Source organism: Dermacentor variabilis, chromosome 2, assembly GCF_050947875.1.
Source record: "Dermacentor variabilis isolate Ectoservices chromosome 2, ASM5094787v1, whole genome shotgun sequence".
Classification (NCBI taxonomy): domain Eukaryota; kingdom Metazoa; phylum Arthropoda; class Arachnida; order Ixodida; family Ixodidae; genus Dermacentor; species Dermacentor variabilis.
The window spans coordinates 82922828-82938913 of record NC_134569.1 but is presented as its reverse complement, the minus strand read 5'-3'; the positions used below and the strand labels follow the sequence as shown (position 1 = coordinate 82938913).

The 16086-nt window shown below is 47.6% G+C and overlaps 1 protein-coding gene and 1 pseudogene across 1 annotated transcript in view; one reads left to right on the top strand and one right to left on the bottom strand.

Annotated features, from left to right (window-relative positions):
- Positions 1-1098: 1098 nt before the first annotated feature.
- The window catches only part of LOC142572181 (protein 5NUC-like), a 36330-nt gene continuing 21342 nt past the window's right edge, over positions 1099-16086 (top strand). Inside the window, exons 1-4 of the mRNA XM_075681114.1 lie at positions 1099-1900; positions 2239-2376; positions 6829-7054; positions 15151-15336. Of these exons, the coding sequence (XP_075537229.1) occupies positions 1706-1900; positions 2239-2376; positions 6829-7054; positions 15151-15336 (745 nt within the window). The 5' untranslated portion in view covers positions 1099-1705. The remainder of the gene's footprint in view (positions 1901-2238; positions 2377-6828; positions 7055-15150; positions 15337-16086) is intronic.
- Positions 12141-13508, bottom strand: LOC142573332 (uncharacterized; annotated as a pseudogene).

Here is a 16086-nt window from a genome sequence, read left to right as displayed (position 1 = left end):
ACAATATACTCGCATTGTTATTCGTGCATTACAATGCAAGGATGGCTGACACATGGGTCAGGGTGTCTTCTAATGAAACATATTTGAATAGTTTTTCTGTTATTTGTTTCTTTCTGTGATAACAACACTATCATCGTGCCAAATTCAGTGACACAATCGCACACGTTGCTATGGGAATCAAAGATGGAAGTTGATTATTTCAAAGGAGTTAATGCTCTCTCTTAGCCATTTATTGATCCATCTTGCGGTTTTACCAATATACACGTTTTTCGCAAGCCAGTGTAATGTTATACACTGCTGCTATAGCACTAAGAACAAACTTACCGACATGCCTCACAGTGTAGTCGGATTCTTTAGATTTCTGGTTCGCGGATGCATGGTCCACGAGAGCTCAAAGTCGACATAGCTTCCTTTTTGAAGAAACTACATCAATACTGCGCCAGGTGCCTACATTATTCAGGCCATGGGCTATCTTATACTTGCATGGTACGACAGAAAACACTTTGTTGTTAGCGCTGCAATAACTGTCGTTAAATGAGTATCCAAACAACCTATCCTGGTTTTGCTGCCTTGCTACAAAGAAGAAAGAAAAAGTAAAAAAAGAAAAAGCGCGACGTTCCGGTACTGCTATCGCGCTGCTATTTCCCGCCGGCTGGTGGCCACACAGAAATGAATGCTGCGTTGCCCTACGCCTTTAAAAATTTATTAAATAAGAACCTTCTTTTAATTATAGCCACTAAGGGGTATTTTGCAACCGCAGAGCGGAACTCAAGACAGTGCTTATTCTCGTACTCTTTTGCTAGAACCATAGTCTAGAACCATTTCGAGAAGTACGTTCTAAGTAAGTGTCGTTAAATGCGTTGCTGTTACAGCTAACAGTCGGACAAGCATTATGCCCAGTGCATAAACATATATGTAACAGCAGTGCACATCGCTTCAGGTTTTCAGCATACTTTGAGTGCACGAGCGCCTTACTAAGTTACTGACAAATACCCGCACAAGCATTCCATAACGAAGTTCGTATCTGCAAAAGCGGGCGATGTGCAAGAGAGCAACGTTTTAATGTGCTTATTCCGCTAGCATCGGTCACTTGGTCGTCGCTGTCGGACTGCTTCTCTCGCGCCGGCACGGTGATCGAACTCAGTCGACCTAAATGGCACTAGAGTCAGTGACAACCTGAGAATTACAAATAAGCTCCACCCATAAAAATGTACTTCGCCTGCCCTTCAACTCTGAAAAAGCGCCAAGCAACCAAGGGTCCACTCACAATTATGCACAAATTACATACAACCAATTAGGCTCGCTTACTTCCCTGTCGTCAAGCGGTATTGCTTGTTTAAAACAGCTGTTTCTTTCGTACATTTCTATCTTTGTGTCACTCGTTACATGATGAGACTTGAATGTCTAGGGCGAATTTTATGAGTGATCCTGGTGTCGCTCTCAACCAAAGGTATTTTTTCGCTTACATACAGCGAGCTTTTATTTTCTTATTAGCCCGGCGTTTACAATAGAGCAGCAAAGTCACTAAGCTGTGAGCTGGCTCGAGCTGGCGCGGCTCTCTTTCAGAGCTGAAAGAGCTCGGCAAGCGTTAAACAGCTGCAGCTATGGCAGAAAAACGTTAAAAGCTCGAACATCACTTCGGTCTCAGTCAAGCTTCGGCTGTCTGCGCAAGTGGGGAATAAGGTTTTTTCTACATAGTGTGCACATGTTGGCGTTAGTGGTGCCACTTCTTTTGTGCGCTTGCTGCCTCGCCGAAGAATCTGGTTTTACTTTGACCGTGTTGCACACAAATGACGTGCACGCGCATATTGAAGAAAGCACCAAGTATGGTGCTATGTGCAGCGACGAAGATAAGAAAAGCAAGAGCTGCGTTGGAGGCGTTGCTCGGATCAAGGCAAAGGTCTGTGCCCATCCTTCGAATACACCCTTTCTTGTTTGACGTGAGTTTGCGAAATCTGACGCGTGTTCTGTTCATGCGTCTAATCTTACGATCATACTGGTGGTTCGATTATTCTCAGAAATATTAATCACTTATCGACAATTATCACAGCAATATAACTTTTCTTTGTTGCAGCAATTACCGCTGTATTACATTTATGTTCTCACTAAGCTATATGTATACATATATACTGAACAATATAGGTTGTATCAAATCATAATTACATTTATTTTATTGCAGATAGCTACTGCGCATGCTAGGTGTCTTTCACCTTATCATTCATCATGCTTTTACACCAGGTCACAGAATTGAAGAAACAATATCCAGGAGCCCTATTTATGAATGCCGGGGACTTCTTCCAAGGAACCGCATGGTACACTGTGCTGAAGGAAAAAATCATATCCGCCGTCATGTCCGACATGGATTACGATAGCGTGGTAAGAGACGGTGTCTACGTGTAAGCGATAGAAATCGCGTGGACTTTTTTTACATACTGCAAGTATCCCTGGACTGCAACTCATAGGTTCTTGCACAATGTGCCTACACATCTATAGTCCATCTAGTCAAGCAATCTGAGGGGTGTTCTATAGAATTAAACACACACACACACACACACACACACACACACACACACACACACACACACACACACACACACACACACACACACACACACACACACACACACACACACAGACACACACACACACACATATATATATATATATATATATATATATATATATATATATATATATATATATATATATATATATATATATATATATATATATATAACCGCGGAAGTGTTAGCCAGTAATTCCACATGCTGCCTGAAGGCATCAATATTGCTGGATTCGAGACCCTCGTTATGCAACAAACGAAAAGAAAAGGATTTACTCCCAGGGTTAGTTATAGTAGTAAAAACTTAAATACCGAAGTAAGTGGATGGGAAATGGAATGGAAAAGCTTTATTGCTCTATATCTCAGAGAGATTGGTGGTGGGCCGGTGTCTTCATGTCTTGAGTCCTGGCCGCTTCACAAGGTCGGCGCCCCTATTCCAGGGCAACGATGAGTCTTGCTGCCTCGCAGGCGTGCTGCACAATTGCCCGTAGGGCTGCGAGCTCGCTGCTGGTAAGCAGACCCTCCCATTGTATCGCACTTGGGTTATTTACTTTATGGAATGCGAAATTACGCTTGCATTCCCACGTGATGTGGTATAACGTGAGTGTTGCCCCGCACCACGGACGTGTATACCTGTACTGGGTAGGGAACATTTTGTGTAGTGTGTGCAGGTTGAAGAACGTACCTGCTTGCAGTCTTCGCCAGCTGACTGGCTCGTGTTGGATGGGAAAACGACGCCACGGTAGTTGAAATGGTAAAGCACCGCACGCGTAATGCGAAGGCGTGGGATCGTTCCCCACCTGCTGCAAGTTGGTTTTTCGTCACTTTCCATTAATTTATTATTTCTTTAATTCACTTAGTAAGTACAAGTCATAGGCCCTATGTTGTCCTTGGTGTCATTGTTGGTTGGCTTCTTATGGTATATGATTAATAATAAAAGCGGGCCCCTCGGCCGACCCCTTTCTTCCATTTTATATATATATATATATATATATATATATATATGGGTCAATTATAAAGGTAAATTAAGTAAATTCAATGCTTGGGCTAGGTTTTGCTGCTTGACTAATGCTAGAACAGAAGCGCAACTTCCAAAATGAGGCAAGAAAAAAGAAAGGCAAGGAATAGCGCTGACTTCCAACTGGGAATACATATGGCATACGATAAATATACTGTACATGTTGCAAAGCGCAAACAAGCAAATAAATACGGGAAAGAGCCGCACAGGTTAAGATGACAGTGAAATCTGTTCCTTTAGGCAAACAAAGACAAAGGACCCGTCAAGGATATAGTTTCCGGCAATAATCCCGGTCATGCGAGAGCCTGAGGCCTGATCCTGGAGGTGCTGGTGGAAGGCCAGTCCAACCCAGAAAAGGTAGAAATGATACCACTTACATACACGCATCTATTACAACACTACAGGCTGCCAGAGCTCTAGTAGGAAACATAAATACCAAAGAAAGTGGATGGGAAAGCGGTGCCGTGGGTTATCTCAATTGGTAGAGCATCGCACGCGTAATGCGAAGACGTGGGATCGTTCCCCACCTGCGGCAAGTTCTTTTTACATCCACTTTCATTTCCATTAATTTATCATTTCTTTATTTCATTTATTAGGTACAAGTAATTTCCATTATGTTGTCCTTGGTGTCAACGTTTGTTGGCTTCCTATGATACTCGCATATATATATATATATATATATATATATATATATATATATATATATATATATATATATATATATATATATGTGTGTGTGTGTGTGTGTGTGTGTGTGTTTGTTTATTTGTGTAAAACTTATAAGCTTTGAAACTATTCGCATCGTAGGTTGTTTTGTGTAAAGTGTAATAGATATGCTGTTGGGCAAGGGAGGCGTCCCTCAACTTGGCACACACGCACACACACTTTAAAGTTTGACCGCATATCACTTATAAGATGCCCTATAATATGCAAAATTAAAACTCATCCCAATATTTAGTCCTCCCATGCAATACACCACGGACATACCGTTCTTGCGGGCTTCTCTAAAGGGGGGAAAAACAAGAATTTCGTCATTTTGTCCCATGCTCTTAATTAACCGACACACTTAGAAGTTTGCTCACCCATATCACCCATAACATTTCCTTCAAGCTCTCCTAAACTTTGGCTCGCTTTCTAGGAACACATGGAGAAAAGGCAGGGCAGCAGTTAACTCACAACTCAATTCGTTTGTACCATTGTGCTTGAAGCTCTACTCAAGTGTCATTCTTTCGTAGGTTCCGCTCGTCAACGTCAGGTGTGGCGATTCAAAATTGTTCATGATGCACGTCTACCGACTACACTGGTGCACGATCTTGCCGTTAAAGCATATGTGAGCGCAAGCGCTTTCGCCACTGCAGTGCGCGAGAACTTCGCAAAGTAATGCCACTGTAAACTTCGGTGTTATACAAGGCTTATTCCAGATAGCGCACGCATTTTGCAGGGAGCTGCAGACTCATGTGATTGTCATTCACCAATCATTGTTGCATTTTGACTTAATAATTGAGCGGAAACCCGCAAGGTAGAGAGAAGTAATCAAAGAAGGGAAAATCAGACATCCACCCGTTCGTAGCAATTGCTACGAAGGAAACCCATACGGGTTCCTCGAAAGAAAAGCCTCACAGTTGAAGAAAAATTCGTCCTGGTCCGGGACTCGAACCCGGGACCACCGCTTTTCCGGGGATGCCGCTCGACCATCTGGGCTAACCAGGCGGCTAGCATATGGCAGGGCGAAGTCGAATTTGTCGACAACACGAAGGAAAGGCAAGAGTTTGACGTAATAATTCTGCGAATACCAGCAAAGGTTCTATACGGGTTCCTCTTTCGAGGAACCCGTATGGGTTTTTTTGTAGCAATTGCTACGAACGGGTGTATGTCTGGTTTTCCCTTCTTTAATTGTTGCATTATATATCATCCCTGACGTATCACGGAACGTTTCAGCGAAGGCGAAATAACTCTATGAAGAAAGTACACGTGCTCCTCTAAACTTTAATTGTTTTTGTTCCTTGTGAGTTCTATACGCCGGTAATACGTTTGTGATTTCATTGTCGCAAAGACTGCAGTGACGTATGCTATTACAATATTCCAGAGATAGACATGCACGGAAGGAAAACGGTATTTGAAGCTGATGTTGCTGAGACCTCTCAGACAAAGAGCATCTGAGACCTCCACATTCATAATACATACAGAGGGCCGGATCGGCGCGGACTGAAAGGCAGGGGGGCGAGAATACGAGAATTTAAGAACAATATTTTTGCTCTGTATTAGCTCTCTATTAGTGCTCTTATAGAATGGGGGTGAAAGTTCTAACTTAGATGGTGTGTTCATATTTCTTGTTTCTTGTTATGCTTGGACATTATCTATATGCCTGGAAACTGATTACCACAATGTCGCTTCAAAAATAGTTATTATACAAACACTATTTAGCTAACCTACAGCATCCCAAGTAATCGCTTACTCCCCTAAAGCGTGTAATTTGCCCTTACGAAAAAAAATAAAGGAGACAACTGTTTGCTAGAAGAACGATTTACTTTTGTCCTCCATCTTCTCCCAGTCGGAGACGTTACGTGAAACGTCCTTTGAGTGAAATGTGCTGGCTTGGGAACTCTGTTTTCAAGCAATGCGATTTAAGCAGTACCAAGTCTAAGGACGGGCTAGTTGATAAACGTTAAACTAAGATGAGAAGAAGCGATAAAGATGCGTACCCAAGATATGAGAAGTACGCATGTCCTGTGTAATCCTTATATGTTCTGTATGCGTCTTTTCTACTAGATTTCGTCTTAGTTGAGCAACACCAGACAACGCTTGCGGACGGCATTCACTACGTCAGCTCGCAAACACGCACGTGTGCGTTTAAAACAGAAAAAGAAAGGTGGACAGAGGCGGGGGAGGGGGACAAATAAACAGACAGAAAAGTCTTAACTTGCGGGTTCTAAGGGCATAGTTGCAATGTTCAGCTGCAATGTTGGCGCTTCAATCTTTCGGTAAAGTTCGGTAACCTTTTATTTTAGAGGAAAATGGGGTGTCGTAGCGATTCGTTTGTCCAACACGACGTGTCGCTAGAATTGCCGTACAAAAGTGTCGAGATGCAACAACGGGGCGGTCCTGAAATGGATATATATATATATATATATATATATATATATATATATATAAATCGCAATACAATCATTATATATATATACAATCGCAATAAGACAAGTTCATTGTTACTAGTATATTTCTTCTTTTTTTCTCGCATGTATTCCAGTGCCTTGGGAACCACGAGTTCGACGATGGTCCAGAAGTGCTCGCGCTGTTTCTTGTAGCCATGAAAAAGGCTAACGTGACAGTCGTAAGCACGAATACGGACTTTTCGAAGGAGCCGGCTTTACGAAATATCAGCCTTCCGAAATCAGTGACGATCGAGGTGAACGGCGTATCTGTGGGCATTCTCGGTGCAGTACTTCCCGAAACTAGATTTCTGTCGAATACTGGTAAGCTCAAAGAACTTATATTGTGGCATAATCACAGAATTCTTTACATATGTTACGCCGAGCGTGTAAAATTTGGCTCAGAGGTGCGTCACTTAAACCAGGCGGACACGAAATACGGTGCAGGTGCCTGCTCTGGATGATTAGATAACGTTAATGACCATAAAATTATCGATTTACTGGTAAAATTTTGACCACTGTATTTAATGCAGCCGTTATTTGATGCAGAACCCTTCGCAGTCAGTGATGAGGGCTGCATTCCGACGCGCTGGCTTCAGATGGCGGATAATCAGCAGCATGTATCAAGGAGAACAAAGTTGACGAGCACTCACTCTCATACTTTCGAGGAGTTGCTTTGAGGCGCAGTTAAGTGCCTTCAGTAACAAGAACAAGTGATTAATAGGAATAGGCGAACTGAGTACTATATAATTCTGTCAGGGTATACGTCGAAACGCTTAGTAAAATGACAAAAGGCGGGTTATTCTTGGCTAACGCTCTTCTCCAATCTGCAAAATACATAGAATACACAAGTTTATTAAAAAAGAGCTTCAGCAATACTAAGTGCTATGCTGACTATTCAAACGCACCTACACAAAACAATATAGTACGCTGTATATTTTGACGTGCCCAAAGGGTGCAGCTGCGTAAGTAAAGCTTGTTTAGTGACTGCAGCTTATTGTACATTCTTTTTTTTTAAATCAATCTTTAGGTAGTTGGTAGATCTGATGCCGCTGTGATAAGCTTGGGAGGAGCATAGGAGTTTATTTTTAACAACCTTATCCTTGCTGTGACGATCAGTGTATTGAGCGCGCTTTAAAAAAATAATTTGTTATAACTAAAGAGGAAAATTATGCCTAAAGATCATAGGCAATAGGAGTTTAGTCAACTTTATAGATCCGATAAGTCCTGCTTCGAGAATAGGTGGCGATATTATTAGCCAGCATAATGTAACGATCATATTTCAGTTACGTTTCTTTTCGCTCTTCGCAAGTCGTATGAGTGGCGCTCTGCCCAGTCCATTTGCCGGCCGTGAATAGTAGGCGATAAGGAATAGAATAGAGTGGGGATTGGATTGGATTGGAGAAACTTTATTTATGCCTGCAGTTGGGCGCTCGCGCGCCCCGACGAGGGCCTACGTCATCCTCGAAGGTGCCGTTACTCGGCGCGGGTCTCCGCTCGCCGTTGCCGGCTCGCTGGGTCCGTGCCTTTTGAGCGCCTCGAGGACCTGCTGGACGGCCCAGAGCTGATCGTCTCGGTCGTAGCTCTTCGCGGCTGCCTCGAGCCGCTGTGGGAGTGTTCTTGAGTTAGCGTCTTCTGGATATTTAATGCAGTCCCACAAGATGTGCGTGTAGTCTGCGGTCTCCCTCCGGCAGACTCTGCACATATCTGTCGGATATGTCTCGGGGTACATGCGATTCAACAGTTTCGGGCTCGGTAGCGATCCGGTCTGGAGCTGTCTCAGTACTACCGCCTCCGCTCGACTCAGTCTCGGGTGCGGGGGTGGAAGAGTCCTGCGAGCCAAGCGGTAGGCCTTCGTGATTTCATTGTAATCCGTCATGCGGTCCTTCGTTCCGAACCCCGTCGGACGGTCTGTCGCCGGGGCGCGGTTGGTTAGCGCTCGCGCCGCGGCATGTGCCGTCTCGTTATGGTTCTCATTGCGTTCCGACGCGTCGCCCGCGTGCGCCGGGAACCACTTGAGTCGTACTTTTCGTTCGTCTAGTTTTACCGCTCGCAGTACGCGCTCAGCCTCCCTGCAGATTTGCCCTTTGGCGAAGTTTCGCACCGCCTGTCTTGAGTCACTCAGCACCGTGTGGCAGTCTGCGTCGGCGATGGCCAGGGCGATGGCTACCTCCTCCGCTTGCTCCGCTTCGGTGCTTCTCACGCTCGCTGCCGTCCTCGTGGCGCCGGTTGACGCCTCTATGACGACCGCTGCGAAGGCGTTCCGTTGGTATTCGGCCGCGTCCACGTACCGCGCGTGGTCGTCGTTGGCATGCTGGTCGATGAGAGCCTTGGCCCTCGCCGCTCTTCTTCCCTTGTTGAACTCGGGATTCATGTTCCTCGGTATGGGGTCGATTCTGGTCTGGCGTCGGACCTCTTCGGGGACGGGGAGCTTCATCTCCACCTCGTTCAAGCGTCTTATTCCCAGATCGTCCAGTATCTTCCTCCCGGCTTTGGTCATGGACAGCCGCTCCAGTTGAGAGGTCCGTTGCGCTTCGGCTATTTCTTCGAGCGTATTGTGTAGCCCGAGTTGTAACAAGCGGGTCGTGCTTGTGGACTCGAACAGGCCCAGCGCTGTCTTGTACGCTCTTCTGATGAGCACTTTGATTTTGTTTCGTTCGTGTTGCAGCCATCTGTGGTAGGCTGCAACGTACGCGACGTGGCCGATGATGAAAGATTGGACGAGCCTAATTAGGCTCTCCTCTCTCATGCCAGCCTTTCTGGAAGTGACTCGTTTGAGGAGTCGAATCGCGTTGGCTGTTTTTGCCTTGAGACGGGTGATGGTTTCGCCGTTCCTTCCGTGCTTTTCGATGACCATGCCTAGGATCCTAATTTTGCCGACCTCGGGGATTACGTTGCCGGATTTGGTCACGATTCTGATTTTTTTCGTTTTCGCGTTGTCTAGTCTTGCCTCTGCTGTATTTGGTAGGTGGGAGTATGAGAAGCTCCGATTTGCTCGGCGAACATCTCAGTCCGGTGCCTTCCAGCTGGTCTTCTATTGCGTCGATGGCGGCTTGCAGCGCGCCCTCGATGTGGGCGTCGCTGCCACCGGTCACCCATATCGTGATATCGTCCGTGTAGATGGTGTGCCTGACGTCTTCGATGCACCCGAGCTTTTCGGCCACTCCGATCATTACCAGGTTGAACAGCATTGGCGAAATGACCGATCCCTGTGGTGTTCCGGTGCTCCTGAGCTTCTTCTCTTTCGTCTGTAGGTCGCCTACTCGTAGCTCGACGGTCCTGTCCGTGAGGAAGTCCTTGATGTAGTTGTAGGATCTTTCCCCCATGTTGAGCTTGGAGACTTGGGACAGAATCGCCGAGTGTTTCACCTCATCGAAGGCCCTCTGCAGGTCGAGCCCTAGGATGGCTTTGTTGTCGCGGGCGCTGCCGCCATCATCGATGATTTGGTGTTTGAGCTGCAGCATCGCGTCCTGCGTGCTGAGATGCTGTCTGAAGCCGATCAAAGTGGCCGGGTACAGCCCTTCTCGTTCCAGGTAGTCTTGCCACCTGTTGAGCAGGACGTGCTCCAGCACCTTGCCCACGCAGGACGTGAGCGAGATGGGCCGGAGGTTATCCGTGTCCGGCGGCTTCCCCGGCTTGGGGATCAGGATGGTCTTGGCTGTCTTCCACAGCTTTGGCAGCGCTCCCGCTCTCCAGCACTTGTTGTAGTATTGTGCGAGCTTTTCAATCGAGCCGTCATCGACGTTCTTGAGCGCCTTGTTCGTGACGAGGTCTGGGCCGGCTGCCGACCGGCTGTTGAGGTCGTGCAGGGCCGCGCGTACCTCCTCGACGTCGATGTCACGATCGAGGTTCGCGTTAGGCAGGCCGCTGTACGGCGCGTGTTGTTCGGTAGGTGTAGTCGGCAGGTATTTGTCGTTAATGCGCCTGGTGACTTCGTCGACGCCGTGTGCTGAGACCGCCCGATGTATGAGCTTGGCGAGTCTGTCCCTTTGGTGCGACTTGGTCTTCGTTTCGTCGAGCAGGTGACGCAGTAGGTTCCACGTCTTCCCGCTATGCATCTGCCCGTCTGCCGCGTTGCAGATCTCGTTCCACTGTTGCATGCAGAGAGCGCGGCAGTGATCCTCGATCGCTCGGTTCAGCTCCGCCACCTTCTTTCTCAGTCTGCGGTTAAGCCGTTGTTTCTTCCAGCGATTTAGTATCGACTGTTTGGCCTCGATGAGATGCGCAAGCCGGCTGTCTACTTTGTCGATCTCCGCGCCCGTTTCAATCTCTTTGGTCGCGTCGCGTACGCTCTTGGTGATTTCGGCCGTCCACGAGTCGATGTCTTCGATCTCGTCGTCACCGTCGCTCTTCTGGCTTCTGGCGTCTCGAAAGGCATCCCAGTCTATCCATCTGTGTGTTTTGACGCTGGTGTCGTTGTGTTCCGGTATGCCGATTTCCACGATGGTGTGGTCGCTGCCTAGGTCGATCCCCGTGTTTCTCCAGTTGATCGCGCCCCGGATGTCGTTCTTGACGAACGTGAGGTCTGGAGTGGTGTCCCGGGACACGGAGTTACCAATTCTCGTCGGATGTGTCGGGTCCGTGATGAGGGGGAAGTCGAGTTCCGTGGCGTCTTGGTACAGGTCGCGGCCCTTTGCTGTGTACTTGTTGTAGCCCCAGGCAGGGTTCATCGCGTTGAAGTCTCCGCACGCGATCAGGGTGTTACGGCCCGCTGCGGTGCTGGCTCTGTGCAGTAATGTCTTGAATCTCTGTTTTCTCTGAGATGGCTTGCTGTAGACGTTGAGCAGAAATATGCTTCCTTTTCTCTTCTTGCCAGGGATGATTTCGGTCAGTGTGTGCTCGATCTTGAGATTGCTTTGCAGCTCATGTTCGACGAACGTGAGTCCCTTCCTGACCAGGGTGCACAGGCCTCTGCCGTCGGGCGGTCCCTTGTGCACTCTGTAGCCGGGGAGGGACGGTGCGTCGGTTAGTGTCTCTTGTAGTAGTATAACGTCTGGCTTGCGCGCGGCATGTACGATGTGCTGTTGGATGACTGCCTTCTTCCTTCCGAAGCCGCGACAGTTCCACTGCCACGCGGTTACACCTGCTGCTGCTGGTGTTGCGTTGGCGGCCATGATTGCGTTGCCGTGTACGGGGCTCCCTGGTTGGGTGGATGATGCGCGAAGAGGGGCGCAAACGTCGGGTGGCCTACCATCGGCTGTAGGGTCCTTTCGATGTAGGCGAATCTGTTCGTGTCATCGGCTCGGTAGGTCTCCATTGTTTGTTTCAGTGCTGTCACTGCTGCGATGTTTGTCGTGATTAGCTGTTCGAGTTTGCTGAATGTCGCTTCGAATTTCGCTTCGAGGCTGTCGATGCGATCGTTTTCTGTTTGCGTGTGCGTGGCCTCGATGGCTCGCTTCTTCGGTGCCGGTTACTCTATGGCTTTCCCCTGGATGTTCGTTGTCGTTTCCTCTGTCTTGCTTGTGCTTGGCGTGGGTCTCTGTAGAGGCTCGTTGTTGCATAGCAGCAACTGACGAATCTAGGCGATCTCTTTCGTGAGGTTGTTGATGGTCGCTCGCAACGCCGCGTTTTCGTGTCTTAGGAGCTCATTTGCCTCCCGGACCTTATTAATATCTTCTTTCTGCGTGGTTTCGGTGATTTTCTGCACGTTCCTTATGTTGTTTCCTTTCGCTGCGTCGACCCAGCTCACTCGCTCACGTGACGGTGACGTTTTCCTGCTGAGGCTTCTCTTGCAACAACTGCTGTCTCTGGATTTGGGCGCGCGGTTTTCCGATGGGGTCCTTGACTTTCGCGCAGCTGGCGGCTTGTCCAGTGGCGGGAAATCGCTCTCCGACAGCAGCTGGCGTTCGGCCTGTCGGCGCTCCCATTGTCGCTTGCGCACTACGTAGGGGATCTTGTATTTCGCCTTGCACGTTCGGTCTCCGGTCGGGTGTTCGCCTCCGCACAACTGACATTTTGGGGTACAGCGATGGTCTTCTGTAGGGTTCGCGAGTCCGCAGGCCAGGCACGTCTTGATTGTGGGGGTCGGGCAAACGTCCTTGCGGTGTCCCACTCGGCCGCACTGCTGGCAGACGTCGATCTGTTTCTTGTAGGGGCGGCACGGAATCAGGGTGACTCCGTATCGGACAAAGTTCGGTACCTTGGGCCCCTGGAACACCACAATCGCAGTGGTCGTGCTTCCAATCCTTTTTGAGGCCACTGCTAGCGGGTTCCTCTCGTTGACGATCTTTCTATCTAGCTCTTCGGCGCTCGCGTCGATGGGGATGCCTCTGATGACGCCCTTCACGGTGTCGTGAGGTGCCGTGCGATATGCGCTGACCTCGTAGGGTTTGCCTTGAATGGATATTTCCTGGATTTTAGCGTACCTTGCCGCGTTGTCTTCGTTCGGTGTACTTACGACCATGATGTTCTGTTGTGTGTTGGGGCAGATGGTGTCCGCGGCGCTTTCCGCGCTCGTGATCTTGGCTGCAGCGAGTATGGCCGCAGCGACGGTGGTGGTGCCGGTCTTGACGATGTCCAGTCCCCCTCTGGGTCTGACAACTATCTTGGTTTCTTCTAGTGGCATGGCTGGCATGCGTGCTGCCTTGATGGCCGAGGCTCTGACGTTCTTGTAGAATTTTGACCTCGTGCTTGTTTGACACCCGCCGGGTGCATCGGGCTTGCCGCTGGCGGGGGTCCGCTGGCGCAGCCTCGACATGCGTTCCCCCGCGAGCGTCCATCCGGCGTCGCTGTGGTATTCCTCGGGTGATATCTCTGTTCCCTGAACTTGAACGCACATGTGATTGTCCATGATCATTGTTGTTTCAGAGGGCGCCTCCATCTCGGAGCTGACGAGTGGCAGCCGCCGAGGTGTACGGCAGGCCGCTGTCGGTGCGACGGTGTTGTTGGGCCGAGTGTCCGCGGAACACGCCTAAGCCTAGCAATCCTCCGCACGGCGGCAGTAGAAGCAGTCACGAAATATGGCAAAGCACCTCTGGGGTCAGCTGGTATCGGTCGATGCCGCTCGCCTTCACGGACACATTGGTGCAAGCAAAACTTTGGTACGAGGTAATTAGCACTGCGTAATTGGCTAGCAATCACGGAGCCGATCACTGACTAGGGACGAGCGCTTCTTCTTCGTCGTCGTCTCCCTAGAGTGGGGAAAAAATCCTCACAAGGTATCGACCATTGCCTCCGTTAATTTCCTTTATTCGGCATTCAGCGATGCGCAAGCGTTATCTAATCAGTGATGTGATTTGGCGCTGATACACCGTTTCCTTTTTTTTTCTCAGCATCTCAGCACTTTCCAGATACTTTGTCCGGCGTTACATTATAGCCTTATTACAGAAATTATTTAGGTTCATTGGGCTCGCATCAGTAGGCCATATAAAATATCCCTGAATAAGCGTTATACAAGCAGTTCAACATCCTCAACGTCAAAATTATTGCTTGGAGGGGAATTGCTGATCACTGGGCCAAGTTTACAGTTAGAATTCTCGCCCTGCATTCACATTGGAGATCTTCCAGTAGAACAGGCACCGGTCCATCTAAATAGTCAGCATAATATTAATAAAAGCTACTGAACAATGATCATCTTAAGATCCAAAAGTTTTTTTTTTATTCTAGCCCTCATTTGTGGCCGCGTTTTTACTTCGACTGGAGATTGTTATGCGTATCACCTCCCGTGAACCCTATTATAATTAGCTTATTTACCGCGTAGTTCTAATATCCGTAATAAAAGCACTTGGTGTGTCTTCTTCTCTTATGTCCGCGTCGTTTTTTTTTTTTGTTGTTGCGCAATATCACTTGATTAATGGATTACCATCTTGCCCGGAATGCTGCTCTCAAAAAGATGAAGCTTTACCTAAGAAAACAGCCGTGACTTGGCGAATGTAAATGCATATTCTAAGTTGGCGAAAGGAAATGCGCGTTCAGAAGGGGCAAAAAAAAAAAACTAACTGCGGCGCTCTAGCACCTGCACCAATGTAACCGTGACATATAGTTTAACTACTCTCAACCAATCGCGTCCAATGGACAGCTTTTGTCGTTCTATTTCTGTAGTTTTGGCTATGGCAATGAACATTTTTACGCACCTAAAAATTATAGAATAAAAATGACAGCGCTATGCATTGAAGAGTGTACCAATCATTTGAGCACCTGCATAGGAGAGAAAAAAAAAAGAAACCGAAAATAGGGGACGTAAGGGTGGTACGTCGACCAGAAGAGCGTCAGGTTTGTTGTCCTACACTGCGGGGAGAGGAGAAAGAGTGAGAGAGTGAGCAAAACACTCACGCAAGAGGAAGCACAGGGGGGCTATATAAACGCAACTCAGGCTAGCACACTTCAAAAACTCGACTATATATAGTGCGCAAGAATATGTTGGTGTGAATGGCAAACATGGCAAGAAAAGTTGGTTTACGTCGTGCTCCTGTTTCTTACAGGTAAAGTGGAGTTTGAAGATGAAATTACGAGCATTAAACGAGAAGCAGAAAAGCTCGAGAAGAACGGTGTAAAAGTGTTTGTGGCAATAACGCACTCGGGATACCCACGAGACATCGAAATCGTGAAGCAAGTGAAGCAATTGGATCTGCTCGTCGGCGGACACACAAACACGTTTCTGTATCATGGTACTGAATCGTCTGGTATTCCTTCCTTTTCTTGTTGAAAAGTGGCTCGGACACAACTTGATTTGGAGTGTGAAGCTGCTAACGTGGATTCGCAGAGTAATATTGTTGTCCAGAAATTTACCTCCATTTGCGGTTAGTCGATCACAACAACACCTTCCTCTTAGTCCCGGCCTATTCTCTTCATTTGCGTCAGGATACCTTCGTCACTTACTGTTTACCATTTCCGCAGGTGGGCTTACTTTGTGAACGCTTAAGATGCCACCGAAAATGGCTAGGCAATATTCAGACGGAGTCTTGCAGTGTTTCAAAAGTGAAAATAAAAGTGTAATATTTAGTGAATGCAAAACAGCACACTGCATACAAGGTCGTAGTCAGTAAGAGAGAGAGAGAGAGAGAGAGAGAGAGAGAGAGATTTAATCTTGATGTGGTCACTTGTCCACACGCCTAAGGGGCTATTTTGTAAAGGGTGATACATGAAATCACTTACATACCTAGAACACATTCAGATAACATACAAAAGCCAATGACATGCGTAATTAAAACAGTGCACCCAGTTTTATTCTAACGAAATAGTGAAAGAAAAGAAGGTAGAGAAACATGGGCGGAGTGAGGGAATAGCGGATGTAAGGTTCGGACTGCTTTGGCTCGTAGCAACGTATGGTTTTGCATGGCAGGTGACCTGATTTGCCCATTTGCTTTATTTATGTAGAGGTAATCTAATATGTAGTTGGGAAAATGGGAATTGTTTTG